The 17,716-nt window shown below is 37.2% G+C and overlaps 1 protein-coding gene across 1 annotated transcript in view; it reads left to right on the top strand.

Moving 5' to 3' along the window:
- LOC107583872 (CMP-N-acetylneuraminate-beta-galactosamide-alpha-2,3-sialyltransferase 2-like) overlaps positions 1 to 17,273 on the top strand; it is a 22,126-nt gene extending 4,853 nt beyond the window's left edge. Inside the window, exons 3-7 of the mRNA XM_016270225.1 lie at positions 5,074 to 5,879; positions 7,557 to 7,750; positions 13,844 to 14,023; positions 17,034 to 17,079; positions 17,235 to 17,273. Of these exons, the coding sequence (XP_016125711.1) occupies positions 5,388 to 5,879; positions 7,557 to 7,750; positions 13,844 to 14,023; positions 17,034 to 17,079; positions 17,235 to 17,273 (951 nt within the window). The 5' untranslated portion in view covers positions 5,074 to 5,387. The remainder of the gene's footprint in view (positions 1 to 5,073; positions 5,880 to 7,556; positions 7,751 to 13,843; positions 14,024 to 17,033; positions 17,080 to 17,234) is intronic.
- Positions 17,274 to 17,716: the final 443 nt, after the last annotated feature.

Here is a 17,716-nt window from a genome sequence, read left to right as displayed (position 1 = left end):
ACGATATCGCTTCGTCATGCCTGGAGCTGATCCGTGCTGGTCGCTGAGGAAATACTTCTTCGCGCTGTCGGCTTTCACCGTGGACGAAGCGGAGTCCAGCCCGGGGTCATCACATGTGGTTGCCGCAGGCATGGCAATATGGTAAGGGACGTAATATTTCCGTCACACGCTTGAGGTATTCGGCCAATCACAACGCACTGGATAGCTGGCCAATCAGAGCACACCTCGCTTTTTCAGACCGATGAGCTTTGTAAAAATCGACGCGTTTCAGAAAGGTGGGGCATAGAGGAGAAACAATAATGTACAGTATGTGGAAAATAATGTTTTTTTTTTTACCTTAAACCGCATAAACACATTTCATTACACCAAATACACAAAATAATGTTCTTTTTAGCAGCATAATATGACCCCTTTAAATGAAAAAAAAATTACGCGATAATCATACTTTTTTCCCAAGAGAGGCCTAACAAGCAACAATGTATCCAGCTATCAAAGGGTTTAATCCATTAAACGTGAAATTAGATTAAGCCGTTGAAATTGACTATTTTATGATTAGATTAATCCTCAAGCAGGAGAGAGTGCATGTTTTGTCAGTGCGTTAACCCTAGAGTCACTGGACAGACATTGTTTTCCATCCCTGCTTCCAATCTGATCACAGACAGCATAAAATTGGAGCATTCGACTGTTGAATATGTGAGAGCAACCTGTCCAGCAGCGAGTCAGAGAAAATGTAAGCCCACCCAGTATGTGAATGTCTGCTCTTCTCTTTCAATTACATTTCCATTGCAGCCAGCTGTGAGGTTTCGTTGCCAAGGCAACTCAGACACCCACTCTACCGTGCTTGGCTCACCCTTGCTGAGCAGCCACATTGGTCAAGACCCACTAAAAGCGACCGAACAACAAGAGAGAGGGAAAGAACGAGTAAGCTAAGGTCAGTGGATGTTTTTGTGCGTGATACCTGTGTATGGCTAAAGAAGGAAGAAAAAGAGAATTTGGTGTTAGTGCATCATCTGAATTTGTCCTAGAGAATGTACAAGCATGTGTTTGTATATGTATGGAGTCAAGAATATGAGTATTATTGTTTTAAGTACAACTGTGAGAGCAGTCATGTTTAGATGTGTTGACCAAAAAAGATTAACAATGGTTACATATCTCATATGCCATTTGTTTGCTTTGAGTCTAGCAACTGTGTGCTGATGGCTTTATAAATGAGAAGACTGTCATTTTGAGATATTGGATGGGGTAGGAGGATGTGATGCTTGGTGAGAAAATGAAGCATGAATTGAAGGGAGCATAATTCAGCTTTAAGAGGGTTTTGCCTTTCATTTGAGATTTTATAGCCTATATACACTGAACAAAATTATGAACGCAACACTTTTGTTTTTGCCCCCATTTTTCATGAGCTGAACTCAAAGATCTAAGACTTTTTCTATGTACACAAAAGGCCTATTTCTCTCAAATATTGTTCACAAATCTGTCTAAATCTGTGTTAGTGAGCACTTCTCCTTTGCCGAGATAATCCATCCACCTCACAGGTGTGGCATATCAAGATGCTGATTAGTCAGCATGATTATTGCACAGGTGTGCCTTAGTCTGGTCACAATAAAAGGCCACTCTAAAATGTGGTTTATCATTTTGTTCAGTGTATATGGTGTGCATAGAGGTGCATCACACTTAAATGCTGGTCTTGAGACACTCAACCACACTCTCTTGCCATTTTTACTTTACAAAGGTGGCATATATATTCACAGAGGCATCATAAATTCATTTCAGCACATTACAATCAATGAAATTACATAAATTTTGAAGTAGCCTATGATATTATGAATATAGAACAATTAATGAAAATCCTCTGTTAGCTAACTGAATAACTTTTCAATAACCACAAAAAGTTTACAAGTTAGACTTTGCTAGAATATTTGTAATTGGGTAACCACAGCAACAGCTGTCTTTAATATTGACAAACCATAAGTACTGTATGTTTTCGTCTTCTTGTGATAGGCTACATTTACACAATCAAAATATATTACATAAAGCTTTAGTAACAAGTTTTGTTCAAACCACGCACGACGAACTGCAGTAAATTAGTGACAAATTAGATTTACTTTAATACGTCGGACGTCGTTGAATAATTCACACACCATATCATCCACTCATTGAGGAAGTCTTCCAAATCAAAACAACAACATTTTGGTTCTAGTGTATTTGTGCATAAACTAAAAGATTGAAATCGAAAAGATGATGAGAGAACATAAAAATCTCGGGCACATTCATTCAGAGCTCCTAAAGCAGGGATCCTCAAATCTGGCCCACAAGATCCACTTTCCTGCAGCGTTGAACTCTAACCCTAATCAAACACACCTGAGCAAGCTAATCAATGTTTTCAGGATCATTAGAAAATCACAGATAGGTGAGTTTGATCAGGGTTGGAGCTAAACTTTGCAGCGCATTGGCCCTCCAGGGCAAGATTTGAGGAACCCTGCCCTAAAGGGACATGGTGGTGGAAAATAAAGGGTGGGAGGAAAAAATATTTTTCAAATCTTTTGCGTTTCCGTAGAAAAAAACATTATAAAGAAAACTCTTAACGTGGCTTAATGGATTAGAGCGTTGCTTGCCTGTATAGTATTTTTAATAAACTATCCATAGGGCCTAAAATTTGGGCTTTCACTGTCTTATTAAGCCATGTTAAGCATGGTTTTCTATTTGGGAGAAAACGCTTATTGTGCAATTCAGCGTGTTTACAATCTGCTTGCTTGTACACAGTATATATTTTTTAATCATTTCTATAGCATATTTGGTGTTTTTTTAATTACTGTTTTCATTAAGCATTTTCTTTATAATTGCTTCTGGAAGGAAAACGCTTAAAGTGCAATTTAGTGCTTTCTGTTCATATTCTAGGCTTATCTGCTGTCCTTACCTGTCGCGGGGCCTTGTGCAAGATAGGGACCGGGGCCCCCCTCGGTCCGTTCGCCGCGGGGTCCGGTGTGGCCGCACCAGTTGCAAATAACGGCCCTGCCTGTATGTAGTATATTTTATTAATAAACTGAAATATTTTTTTAAACTAAATTTAAAAAAAGTAAAAAAAAAAATGTTTTAACTAAATTTTATAGGCCTACCGTCTTAGTCCATTAATTAAGCATGTTCTTTCTATGAAGGAGAAAACGCTTAACGTGACATTTAGCGCATTATGTACATATTTTGGGCTATTCTGCTTGTCTGTAAATAGTATGCTTTATTAATAAAGTGTGTAGGCCTACTGAATTTGGTCTTCCAATGTCACTGGTTTAGTACACGAAGTCACATTAAGCGTTTTAGAATGTCCCAAAACGGTGCCTTGAACTAAGCACAGACTGTATTTCTTTATACAAGTTCAAAATAAAACTCTATTAACCGCTCCATTGTGTAAAAGCATTTGTCCGAACTCAACTAGTTTTGCGAGCAAACGCAAATGTCTTCGCGAGAGAAAGCAAAAGTTTTGCGAGCGAACGCAAAGTTTCTCGGGGAAACTTTGGGGAACGCATATACGATTTGAAAAAAATTAATAAATCTCTCACCCCGTATTTTCCCCCTATGGGGGCTCCGTAAATTCACGCCTTTCATTTCGATCGCGCTCCAGTTTACGTCCATTACGTCACTACTGGTAAGAGAACCAATCAGCAGCGCGATCGATGTGATGTTGCAGAAGTAAACTCTTTCGCGGTTTCTCGCTTCAAACTGTGGGCGTTTAAAAAGAAGCAGCGTTTTTAAGTATGAGAACGACTCAATCAAAGAAGTAGGCATTTACTCCTGCCGGAGAAAATGAAATCTTTAGTTCATTTTTCTAATTGGAATGGAAGGGGAGAGTATTATGTGTTCTCGAGCGGCTCGCGCACGCATGCAATCACAATCGCGCGATTTAATCTGCGACCACAGTGAAAGCAGCACGAGCTACCTGTTTGTTTGCTATGTCGATATCCTCTTCTAAACCCGCGACTGAACTGTTGGCATCAAGCTGATGTTTAAAACATTAGTGCTTTGCCGTCAGAGATTATACCTCATGCATTCAAATGAATGTTACTTCAAATGAAGCATGAACCAATTGGTTGGTGTTATTTTGTGAAGGCTGTGGAGTTCGTGTTTTTCTAAGGTGCCTGAACTGGTGTGTGTGCTCCACATATTGAGGTCTGGTAATTTATCTCAGCAGATGCTCTACAGAGAATGTCCAACAGAAATGGGGGGGGGGTCACAAGAGAGACGTAAAGATAGAAACACTTCACAACTGTGGTGCCTCACAAAATGTGTGAGGGACGGATAGGCTATCAGTGAAAAGTCAGTGAACGACTTTTAATTTTAACATCTTCGCTGATATCTTTCCGATATAGAGTAGAGGGGAAAAGGGCTGGAAAATAAAGTATGAGTTGGAGGGAGAAACTATAAGTAATTTGCAAGTATATTGCAAATGTTACAAACAGAAAAGAATTGACAAGTATAAGAGCAGAAGCTAGTGATGTTTACATGCTTATTTATATTGCTATGCTTCTTTTCTTTCTTTTTTTGTTTGTCATACACTATACCTATTTGGCATTCAAAAGTCTGAGACCACTAGTGGAAATGCATGTATGTTCTTTTCTAGTTTGGTTTATTTATTTATTTTTATTTTTTGCAAATTATATTATCGGGATAATATTTGATTGAAACATTAACATGAATTGATAATGGCAAAATTTCTTAGTATTTTGTTTGTCTCCCCTTTGCTTTAATAACACTTCTTCAAGGGAAACATTGAAATTTGCTGTTTTGTACAAAGGAGTTCACATGGTCAGTGTCAGTATTGCTTGTTTGATTGGTGATCTAAAAATCATGCAGAAGCTTACATAATTTTGAGTTTCATATAATTTTTTCATAACGTTTTCCTTGGTTTAAAGTTTTTCAAAATCCTTTCAGAGTGTCTCAGACTTTAGGGCTCCTCTTCACATTTGTTGTTGTGGTAAAGCGAAACACCATAACATAAATTAAACCTTTCTAAAAACTTTTTCAACTTTAAACCTAAAACAAAGTACTTTATTTTTCTGTGTACATTTCAAATTTTTAGAGGTGAAAGACTGGTGTGTGTTTGAACCGTGGCAGTATAGACAGTTCAAAAGCGTGAGAGAGAGAGTTGGAGGAGATCACATAGTGTAGGGGGAAGAGAGCGAAAATAAAGAGCGCTAAAAAGGTGCCACAGCAGTGGTGACACATTAAAAGAGAAGACTGACAGACTGGAGATCAGCAGTGGCAGTTCACAGGTGGACAGTTTTGTGAGATTCACACACTTTTGGGTTTAAAACCTGTAGCTCAGTACGCCGAGTAGTACTGAGTCCAGTTTGGGCACGGTGGCAGGAGCCGGTTCATGGGAGTGGGGCGGGCGCATGCCGTCTGTGCCTCCGCAGCGAGAGGGACGCTTCAGCTTGGGATGGGGTTGGGGTTGGGCCGCATGGGCTCGGGCTCAGAGGACGGGTGAGCTGAGACCCTGGGTGGCCGCCGGAGTCGGACCAGCAGTGGCAGGAGAACGCGGGGGTAAACGATGCTCCCTTCGCTTCTGCGTGGTCTTGGGATCCCTTGCCCTCCTGTTCCTCACCTCACTCTTCTTCTCCTTCTCGCTGAGAGGAGGAGCCGGCTTGCCTTATTTGGAACCCCCGGGATGGGAAGAGTCTCACAGAGTTAAGCTAGTGCCCAGCTACGCCAGTTCCCACCTTGTCATCCCGGCTGAGAGCTCTCAGCAGAAGACATGTGCCTGCTCTCAGTGCGTGGGCGACCCAGGCATTTCTGACTGGTTCGACGAGAACTATGACCCGGACATCTCGCCTGTGTGGATTCGGGACAACATCCAGCTGCCTTCAGACGTGTACTACTGGTGGGTGGTAAGTGATCTTATGGTTACTCTCTTCTGCTTTTAGCTTAAGAAACCCTTTCAGTTGATGTGGTTGGACTTTGTTGTGGTTCGATTTTGTGAAATGCTTTTGGCCTCATGCATTAACTAAATGAAAAAACAAAATAAAATGGCTACAAAATTGTTGCATGTGAACTCACACTGTCCTTAATTAAAAGAGACCTAATTTTGTTGTGCTTCTCTCCTTTAAATGAGAGAGGTTAGCGATCTGCAATTGTGCTTATGCATCATGTTTAAACGACAGGAAGCCAAGAGGGCATTTTCATTAAAAAGAACATGAGTAATGTCTGAAAAAAGTGTGTCAGCTGAAAAGTGTAAGTCCGTAATACTTGCTCAGAGTGAATTAAAAGCAGGGCGGGTGCCGGGCTGCATTAAGCCAAAGAAGCAGTAAGATTTTGAGATGAAGGTTAGGAACATGCTTGCACTTATGGAAACTGCTGAATTTGACATTTTCTTCAGAAAATGTAAAAGGTGCTGTTAGAATGCTGGGGTGGTCTAGGTGGTTGCTTAGGTGGTTTATTACTGGTCCAAAAAAAAAAGAAAAGAGTGATTGTTAATTGTTTTGGCAGTGTTGGACTTATTGGACATTTATTTCAGAGTTTAATAAGCATAATTACTCAAAACTAATTATGCAATTTGTTTTATGAAATTTAGGTTGGACTGATGAAATTCCTCTGTGTGAAATTTTTTAATTGCAATTAATTAAATTTCTCTTCCTTTTATTCAAATTCTAATTCAGCGTCCTGTGGGCTGTAACAAGTTCAAATCAAATTTAAATTCAATCAAGTCAGGAATTTAAATTCTGATTGTTGCACAAAACTGCTATACAGATACTGTATAACTTACATGAATATGCACACTACTGTTCAAGAGAGGTTGGTAATTTTTTTAAAATGTTCTTGAATGAAGGATGTTTATTTGATCAAAACTCCATTAAAAGTCGTCTTTTTTTTTTTTTTGATTCTTCATTATCAATGTTTTACAGTTGTTCTTAATATTTATGGGAAAAAACTTTAAGGATTCATTGATGAATAGAAATTTTAATAGAACCGGATTTATTTTAAATAGAAATGTGAAAATCTTGTGATCACTTTAGAATACTCCTGCTGAATAAAAGTATAGAAATCTTAAAAAATATATTTCTGATCCTAAACCTCTAATGGTAGCTTTCTGTTGATGAAAGAGTCTTGTATTAAACACAGTGGCTCCTGTTTTTTGAATGGGCACAGAGTAAAATCAGTGGCTGGCATCTGTACCCAGAAAACATCTGCCAAGAATTATGGAGACCTGGTAAACTCAGCAGCAGAGACCATGAGGAGAAGAAAGGAGGGAGAGAAAACAGGGAAAGATAGAGAACTGGGTTGGCTGGAAGCAAGCCATATCATGGAGGGATGTCAGTAAAATACAAAAGTAAAAGATTTTAGGTCTGGTCTTGGTTTTCAGAATGTCTTTTTTTTTTTTCTTCGATTCATCACAGCAGAGGACTTCAGCAGCTAATTGGCTGCCTAGATGTTTATTTTAGTATGCATGTGTGCAAAGGCAGGTGTGCAGATGGTGTGAAGTTAAAAGATAACTGCCCAACCTTATGTTAGTTTCTTTCTTTCCCTTTCTTCCTCCCTCTCTTCTCTTCCCTCTTTGCTTTGTACAGATGTTGCAGCCTCAATTCAAACCCCACAACATCCAGCAAGTTCTACAGAGGCTGTTCCAGGTCATTCCAGGCCGTTCCCCATATGGTTCGTGGGACCCTGCCCGCTGTCTGCGCTGTGCCGTGGTGGGAAATTCGGGCAACCTCCGGGAGGCAGGTTACGGTCCAGTGATTGATGGCCACGACTTCATCATGAGGTGAGTCTTGAAATGCCACTGTGAAACGAAGTATGGAAAGAAAACAGTCTTTCAAACGATTTTTAACTACATATCTAAGATTATGAAAATTATTTGGTTTTCTTTTGAAACAAAAAAATAACACACATGTAATTTCTCTACTTCTGTACTTTTCTGACTTTAGACTGGTAGGATACTCAAACTAATAAAAAAGATATTTCAAAAGCATATATCCACAGTGTTGAATTTTTTTAGGGTACATAAACCTTGAAATAGATTACCAGCTGCTATAGGAGATTTATTCAAAGTAGTAATTTAACACTTAAAAAAGGAATCAATTAAGCAACCAACAGAACAGCTAGAGCTCTTAAAAAAGGAAGATCTTTGATAAAAGCCACATTTATCCATATCAATATATTTATAGTTTTATTTATTTTAGAGCTTATGAAAGTGTGTGTGTGTGTGTGTGTGTGTGTGTTGTGTTTTTTTTAGCAGTATTTGTCTTAGTTTTAGTGTGCAATAAAAGCTCTGTTTTCTGGGACACTGATCACAGTCAGATATGGTGGATTGACATTTGTGCCCGCTGTCTGCGCTGTGCCGAGGTGGGAAATTCGGGCAACCTCCGGGAGGCAGGTTACGGTCCAGTGATTGATGGCCACGACTTCATCATGAGGTGAGTCTTGAAATGCCACTGTGAAACGAAGTATGGAAAGAAAACAGTCTTTCAAACGATTTTTAACTACATATCTAAGATTATGAAAATGATTTGGTTTTCTTTTGAAACAAAAAAATAAGACACATGTAATTTCTCTACTTCTGTACTTTTCTGACTTTAGACTGGTAGGATACTACAAGCATATATCCACAGTGTTGAATTTTTTTAGGGTACATAAACCTTGAAATAGATTACCAGCTGCTATAGGAGATTTATTCAAAGTAGTAATTTAACACTTAAAAAAGGAATCAATTAAGCAACCAACAGAACAGATAGAGCTCTTAAAAAAGGAAGATCTTTGATAAAAGCCACATTTATCCATATCAATATATTTATAGTTTTATTTATTTTAGAGCTTATGAAAGTGTGTGAGTGTGTGTGTGTGTGTGTGTGTGTGTTGTTTTTTTAGCAGTATTTGTCTTAGTTTTAGTGTGCAATAAAAGCTCTGTTTTCTGGGACACTGATCACAGTCAGATATGGTGGATTGACATTTGCAATTGCAGATTTCAGTTGAATGAACATGGAAAAGGGCAGAATGTGCATATTGCTGCTTAAAGAAAAGAGTAAAATAATAGCCTGGGGAGACGTTGAAGAACAGTGTATGTTTAGTAGAGATCAGAGCGTCAGAGCGGCTGAAAGAGACGGAGGTATAAATTGAGGTGCTATTTCAGTCAAGTCTTTATTGATTCAGCTCTGAAATCTCGTCCTCCGCTGTATCCATTTCTTTCTTCTGCCCCACAGCAGCTGTCTCCTTGTCTCTTTATTTGTTTAACTGCTGTCTGCTTTCATTTTGACAGTTTAAGAGATGGTTTGAGCTTCCTGCCTCAGTCAAATTAGTTTGCTGTTGCTGTTTATTGGCTCATAAGTTTCCATTGGCTGAAACATTTTTATTAAAGTAAACAGTACTTTGTTTGAAATCTGTTAGCATCCTTGTAGCATACCAACTGCATTTCATGTATATACTTCTGTATTTTTGTATTTTATTTGTTTGTTTATTTAACAGGGGCAATACGCTAGGCATTGTTACATAAAGACAACCGATGCTGTGTATATAGGACATGTAGCATAAAGCTAGTTTGCAGCCCTCGTCCCTGGTTAAGGTTTTACATAAAATCAAAACATCCAAATAAAAAACAAACACAGTCATCACAAGGAACAAAACAAGTACAATTACACATGTGTATATATAGATAACTGTGAGTATATGTTGTACCTAAACAATCAAACAATGGCATATTGACATACCTAAACGCATATGTAACTTTATACAAAGTCACAAGCATAAAATGTAAATTATCCTGCATACAGAAAGAAAATGTAAGCTTAACCAGCCTGAATAAGTCTAAGGTACTTAATGTTCACATCGCTGTAGAGACTTCAGCCATTGTTTCAGCTTTGTAGAAAAAACTGTGAGTTCTGATTGCAACTTTAAATCTACAGGCATGGTGTTCCATAGATGTGAACTTTTCACTGAAAAGGATGATTGACCCTCAGTAGTTCTGTATCTCCAAACTCTACAATTCCCACTTACTGCCCCTCTGGTCTTTGCCCCATAACTACTGTATTTTTGTATCAGCTGACAGATTACATCAGGGGCAAGCTCATATAGACTTAAATACTGTTTTTATAAATGAAAACTTTTTATCAAAAAAATTATCAAAACTTAACAATACTTTTGAAGAATTTTGATGATGCCATTTCATTGGTTTCTGATCCATTACTTTTAAAGTTTGTTTGTATAATGACATTACAGGCTTAACAACTGATTGGGAAGCCTGACCCCAAATTATCGCACAATAGGTCACATGTGAAAATATTATAGTATGCATAAACATTTGAGCTGCTTTAAGAGATATGCATGGTCTTATCATATGAAAACTGTTTGAATTTGTCTTAATAGTCTTAGACATGTTCTTAATATGGGCATCAAACTTAAAGGGTTAGTTCACCCAAAAATGGAAATTTTGTAATTAATTACTCACCCTTATCTCGTTCCAAACCCGTAAGACCTCCGTTCATCTTCGGAAGACAAATTATGATATTTTTGATTATATCTGACAGCTCTCTGACCCTCCCATAGACAGCAAGGGTGCTTACACGATCAACGTCCAGAAACGTCCACGATCCGTACATTTCTGGACGTTGATCGTGGTAGTACCCTTGCTGTCTATGGGAGGGCCAGAGAGCTGTCAGAATGCATCAAAAATATCTTAATTTGTGTTCCGAAGAGGAACGGCGGTCTTACGGGTTTGGAACGACATAAGGGTGAGTAATTAATGACAGAATTTTCATTTTTGGGTGAACTATCCCTTGAAGCTTGGAGTCTACAGTGACACCTAAATTTTTAAATTCACTCACTTCCTTGATTTCCTTTTGGTCAAATAAATACATACAGCGCTTTGCTCCTTAGTGAAAAACACATTGAAACTGTTTTGTTGTAATTTAAAGTTAAACAGTTATCCTGCAGCCACTGGGAAACACTGACCAGTTGCCTGGGTAACAATTCTGCAGCCAGATGAGAAGTTTCTGCTGTTACATAAATATTTGTGTCATCTGCATACATTTGACAACCAACCTCCTTGCAACTTTCAGGTAAATCATTTAAATATAAACAAAAAAAGCAAAGGACCCAATATTGAGCCTTGTGGTATACCTAGTTTGCATTTTCGAAGTGATGACTTCACACCACAACTACTTTTTATGGTATCTATAAAATGACATATAGCCAATTCTGTTGAATACTTTGGCCAAAATCCAAATTGCTTAGAGTAAGGGTGAGTAATTAATGACAGAATTTTCATTTTTGGGTGAACTATCCCTTGAAGCTTGGAGTCTACAGTGACACCTAAATTTTTTAATTCACTCACTTCCTTGATTTCCTTTTGGTCAAATAAATACATACAGCGCTTTGCTCCTTAGTGAAAAACACATTGAAACTGTTTTGTTGTAATTTAAAGTTAAACAGTTATCCTGCAGCCACTGGGAAACACTGACCAGTTGCCTGGGTAACAATTCTGCAGCCAGATGAGAAGTTTCTGCTGTTACATAAATATTTGTGTCATCTGCATACATTTGACAACCAACCTCCTTGCAACTTTCAGGTAAATCATTTATATATAAACAAAAAAAGCAAAGGACCCAATATTGAGCCTTGTGGTATACCTAGTTTGCATTTTCGAAGTGATGACTTCACACCACAACTACTTTTTATGGTATCTATAAAATGACATATAGCCAATTCTGTTGAATACTTTGGCCAAAATCCAAATTGCTTAGAGTATAATTGTTTAATTATACTCTAAGTAATTAATTGTTTAACTTTTCTATGACTTTGGAAATTACTGGAATAATTAAGATGGGTCTATAATTACACACCTCATCAGTCTCTCCAGACTTAAAAACTTTGTTCACCACAGCGGTTTTAAAATTGTGGAAACTCACCAGTTTTAATAGATAAAATTAGCAAATTAGCTATTGGCCTTACCAGAGTTGCACCGTTTTTAATAAGAGAAGCATCTAAACCAAATATATCTTTAGCTTTTGAACTGTTTAATTGATTAATAATTTTACCGATTTTATCTTGATCAACCTGTGAAATATAAAAAGATGAAGATGAATTTCTTACTACATGTGATAAACAGAATTTAAATTTGCTGCAAGTTCTTCTATTGATTTAAAAAAAGGTATTAAATTCATTTTTGCAATTTCCAAAGCATCAGTACTTTTCATTTATATTCAGTTTAGTTATGTCCTTACTTTGACTGAATTTGTGGTTAATTTATTCATACGTTTCCAAATTGTTACATAAAGACAACCGATGCTGTGTATATAGGACATGTAGCATAAAGCTAGTTTGCAGCCCTCATCCCTGGTTAAGCTTTTACATAAAATCAAAACATCCAAATAAAAAACAAACAGTCATCACAAGGCACAAAACAAGTACAATTACACATGTGTATATATAGATAACTATGTGAGTATATGTTGTACCTAAACAATCAAACAATGGCATATTGACATACTTATATAATTTATTCATATGTTTCCAAAAAAGCGAGCTATTGCCCTGTGAGTCAGCAAACAACTGCATGAAATAAGATGACTTTGCTTTTCTCAGTTCACTAACCACTTTATTCCTTAAATCTTTAGAGATCAATACTGTATATCTGTAGTTTTGTAGATCAGCCATGTGCAGTCAGATCTTGTTACTCCCATGTTGTGGTTTAAAGCTGGTAATCCTGAGTTTTTCTATTAATGAATGTTGATTTTTTTTTTCCTACTGGAATAAAACTTGAAGAATGTAGACCAATCCAACCAGAATTCGCAAGAAAAGCTGATACAAAAGAGCGGGTGTGGAGCCACCTCTGCTCATGGCAGCCATCTTGACATTACATACTGGTGTGAATTTTTGGTGAGAATTTATTCATTAATTTGTTGTTTACTTTTAATTAATTTGTGAAAACCAGTGCTAATTACCAAATGGATTACTACTAAACACTACAACAGAGCTGTAGAATAACAAACCTTTCTTGCACTTCCACCAAAAAAATGATTTTTTATTATTGTGGTTTCCAGTTTAAGCCTTGCTCTTTGGCCTTTTGTTTATTAGAGATTGATGATATAAGAAGAAAAACGCTTGAGATTTGATTGGTAAAACATCTCACTCACTTTGAGAAAAGCTTTTAGTCTTAAGAAGATAAAGAAAGCGAGAGAGAGAGATGACGTGATATTTGTTTTGCATTAAAATCTCTAGGACTATTGCATCTAAAGCTTTTTAAATCCTGGTGCCTGGATACAAGCTTGAGATTCTATGTGTTTGCAAAACCTTGGTGATGTAAGGCAGTTCTCTGAATTTCAGTGAATACATGTAGAATACAGATTGAATGAGAAAGGGAGGCAGGATTTTTGTTTTCTAATCGGAGCATTTTGTTGAGAGGTCATGAGCTGTGAAATAGAAGCTCTGACATCCACCGGGGAAACAGACGTGTCTCCTGAATGGACACCGACCCTGTCTGCGTTCCTGTCTGATCCACACCCTCTTTCCATCATCTTGCTTGTCTCTTGCAGTCTGTCTCTCTTAAAGGAATAGGTCACCCCAAAATGAAAATTGTGTCATTTATACACCCTCATGTCATTCCAAACCCTTACAATGTTTTTCTGTGGAACAAAAAGCATTTTGAATAATTCCCTGGTTATTATTTTCTGTACAATTACAATGAATGGTGATGTCTCTCTGTCTACTTTTTTTTGCTGCTGGCTATCAACCTGAATGCACTTTCTGTTTGTTCTCTGTACTCCGTCATGGGGAAAATAATGAAATGCTAAAGTAATAGGGCTTGTTTGAGCAAAAGTGAGGGAGCGTTTTCACGGTCCAATTCAATTGGGTCTGTGTGTTCCAGGATGAACCTGGCTCCCACTGTAGGGTACGAAGAGGATGCCGGCAGCCGTACCACACACCACTTCATGTACCCAGAAAGTGCCAAAAACCTGGCGGCCAACGTTAGCTTTGTGCTGGTGCCCTTCAAGACTCTCGACTTGTTGTGGATCACCAGTGCTCTCTCCTCCGGCCAGATCCGCTTGTGAGAACAATAATGCAGACACAAGTATTTTAGGAAAAGAGATAGCTGCACTATTTTTTATTTTATTATTTTATATTATGTTTTAAAGGGTAATATGATGTTGCTAAAAAGAACATTATTTTGTGTATTTGGTGTAATGAAATGTTTATGCGGTTTAAGGAAAAAAAAAAACACATTATTTTCCACATACTGTACATTATTGTTTCTCCTCTATGCCCTGCCTTTCTGAAACGCGTCGATTTTTACAAAGCTCATCGGTCTGAAAAGCGAGGTGTGCTCTGATTGGCCAGCTATCCAGTGCATTGTGATTGGCTGAATTCCTCAAGCATGTGACCGAAATGTTACGCCCCTTACCATACTGTGAGGCCGTGTCCCGGTGTTCTAACAAATAATGCTACCTATCAGATTATGCTACCAACACTGTATTTATCCTACTATAAGGGTAGGTTTAGGGTTGGGGTAGGTGTGCATGTTAATAAAGGATTTTGCTTCCGAAATATGCTACCATCTGTTTTAATGGGAGGTAGCAAAATCTGACAGGGTAGCACAAATCGTCAGAACACTGGCGCAACGAGACAAAACCAATAAAACCCATTCCAAACGAGGCATTTGTAGCATCCAGTGGGGACATAATTACGGATTATAATGACATATACTGTATTTTTACTCGTTGCGTTGCATCGTGCTGCGTAAACATAAAACCATGTCTGCATTTGTGACCGGAGAAACGACAAACAACAAGCGCTACTCTACACTGCTCAAAACTCGCGTTTGAATCGTCAGTGGCAAATCCTTTAAATATGAAAACGTACTTACAGTTTGTGAGTCAGAACAGCCGGCATTGTAGTCTACTCTACCAGGATCAGGAAACAGTCCTCCATAAAATCTGCTGCACACAAATGAATATTTGGGTTGAACTGTTCTGGAACAGTGTTGTAAATACAACTTAACCACTGATTTCTAGTTGTGTCCTCTTTTGGAAGGCCAAACAAAGTTTTTTCGCTTTCGCAACGAAACACACAGTGTCTTCACAACATGGCGGTGGCAGCAACAATAAAGTTACGCCTTCTTTCTTTGCGTGAACATTTGGGCGGTGTTATGCAAATCGTGACGTAGACATGTGTTAGAACGAGCTGTTTTAGGTAGGTGTAACTTTTATAAAGAATATCTCTTTGGGTTTGAGACTTTAGTCTTTGCAACTTTAAGGATCTTATCTATTCACCAACAGCTTGTAACACTCCAAAGAGAAAGGAAAACTTGAAATCGCATCATATGACCTCTTTAATTTAAATCATTTTTATTTTTTATTATTTTTATTTAAATATTTGTATTTTATTTTATTTATTTTAACCACAATCTCATGTCATATTATGTCACTCTAACATGGTAAAATAAAGTCATAAGAATGTGACATCCCTTCAATAAATTAACTATTCAGAGAAACAAATCGTGACCAAGGGCGCATCAAGCAAGACAAGCAGAGAGGGAACAAATTGTCAAAAACAAAAAGTGGATCCCATTGCAAAAAACTGAAAAATCCACATTCAGGCACTCACATAGCAAGCAAAGTAAAAAGCCTTTAATTATAAGACAGGGTTACATATTAAAAAACACCAACGCGTATCAGCCCAAGCCCAAGAAAAATCCACATCCAGGCACTCACATAGCAAGCAAAGTAAAAAGCCTTTAATTATAAGACAGGGTTACATATTAAAAAACACCAACGCGTATCAGCCCAAGCCCAAGAAAAATCCACATCCAGGCACTCACATAGCAAGCAAAGTAAAAAGCCTTATCAACACTCTGATGAAGGCCTGCTTGGGCTGATACGCGTTGGTGTTTTTTAATATGTAACCCTGTCTTATAATTAAAGGCTTTTTACTTTGCTTGCTATGTGAGTGCCTGAATGTGAATTTTTCTGTTTTTTGCAATGGGCTCCACTTTTTGTTTTTGATGAATTAACTATTCAGTTCAGTTTTCAGACACTGTAGCTTTAATGAAAGTTTTGTCAAAATCCTGAATAAAATTTTTTCTTTTGTTTCATTTTTCTTTTAAATTATTTTATTTTTATAGTTTTACTGTTTTTTTTTTCCTTTTATTGTTTTTTTTTTTAAACCACATTCAATTGTTTTGTCTTTCTAAAAAAAAATATTTTTCAGACACTAAGTTTAATTAAGCTAAAAGTGTTTAATTTGGTTGTCAAAATCTTTAATTTTGATTTGTATTTTTTATTTATTTAAATCTTAATTTTAAATATGTATTTTTTTTATTCAATATTTTCTTTTATAAAATTGTTTCTTCTTTTAAATTATTTATTTTTAACCCCAATCACTCTAACATGATAAACTAAAAAATGAGAAATCCCGCACACCAATTGAACTTGCTTAGTAAATAAATTTAATATGCAACAGAAACATCTGTTGACTAAAATGTTTCATATTTAAGTTATTTTGTTACTAAGCAAGGTGGAGTGGTGTGCAGGATTTCTAATTTTTTGGTTTATTTTGAATGTTCATTTGATGAACATGCTTTCAGATTTGGGTGTGCGAGGTACTGTATGTTTAAAAAAAAAAAAAAAAAAATATATATATATATATATATATATATATATTAGTACCTTCATGATAAAAAAAATTCATTGGAGTGTGACATCCCATCAATAAATTTGTTGTTAATTTCTGTTTTCAGTCACTGTGGATTTAATAAAAATGTGGTTGTCCGTATCTGAATTTTGAGTCCTAGCGGTAGTAGCTGCAGTATGGCCAATGAGACATTCGTATATTCTGTCTGTGAGCACACTGCAGTCAGTGTTCTGTACCCAGAAATGCATCATTCAAATCACACACACCGCCACATATCACCAAGCTTCATCAACAACATTCTCTACTTCACTGAAAAACACCAGAAAGTTAGCAGCAGTTCAATTCACTGTTTTTTTATGAAAAGATGAAGAGATGCCAGAAGTGGGAAGACTTATAACTTTTTCTTTCCAAATCGTTCTCTCTCTCAGCACTTACGCTCCAGTGAAGCAGTTTCTGCGTGTGGATAAAGACAAGGTAATATATTCCCATCCTTCCTCTCACAGATTTATATTCTCTGAATTAAGACACTCTTTATTCCCTGAACAATAGAACACTATCAATCTCCCATTCAGGCTCTGTTTTCTCTGTGCTGCTATAAATCTGCATACATATCAAATAATGTCCTGTAGGTTCAGATCTTCAATGGGCATTTTGTGTCTTTCTTATGAGGAAAATGAGGGAGTTTGTCTGCCTGCATTCCTTTAGGCCATAAAACCAGTGATATCAGCATTGGTTACCATGGAACCAGAGGCCTGTTCTGCCTTTCTGAGGTGTTAGGTGCATTTCGGGGGAAGGGTCCATAGACCCTCGTAATTGGCCATTTGGTTAGGTGAGGGGGAGTTAGATATTATTTGTTAAATATAACAAAAAGTTGTGTGTCTGATTGGTCCAAATGCTACATCAGTAACTAACAATGGATTTATTGAATTCCGTGATGTTTTGTGACATGTTTAAAACTTTACACACTGATAATCATAATTTTAAAAGTTAACTAAACTTCAAGTTAACACCCCTTTATAAGCTAACCCTGAATCCCTCTCTAAGCAATGACTCACTTTAGCTCTTTCATGCTTTTTGTCCCCTTGCCATTATGTAGTTATATAATAATGTG

The sequence above is a fragment of the Sinocyclocheilus grahami genome, unplaced genomic scaffold, assembly GCF_001515645.1.
Source record: "Sinocyclocheilus grahami isolate Dianchi unplaced genomic scaffold, SAMN03320097.WGS_v1.1 scaffold55.1, whole genome shotgun sequence".
Classification (NCBI taxonomy): Eukaryota; Metazoa; Chordata; class Actinopteri; order Cypriniformes; family Cyprinidae; genus Sinocyclocheilus; species Sinocyclocheilus grahami.
Note: the sequence above shows the minus strand (reverse complement) of the source record. Positions and strands in the feature narration are given on the sequence as shown.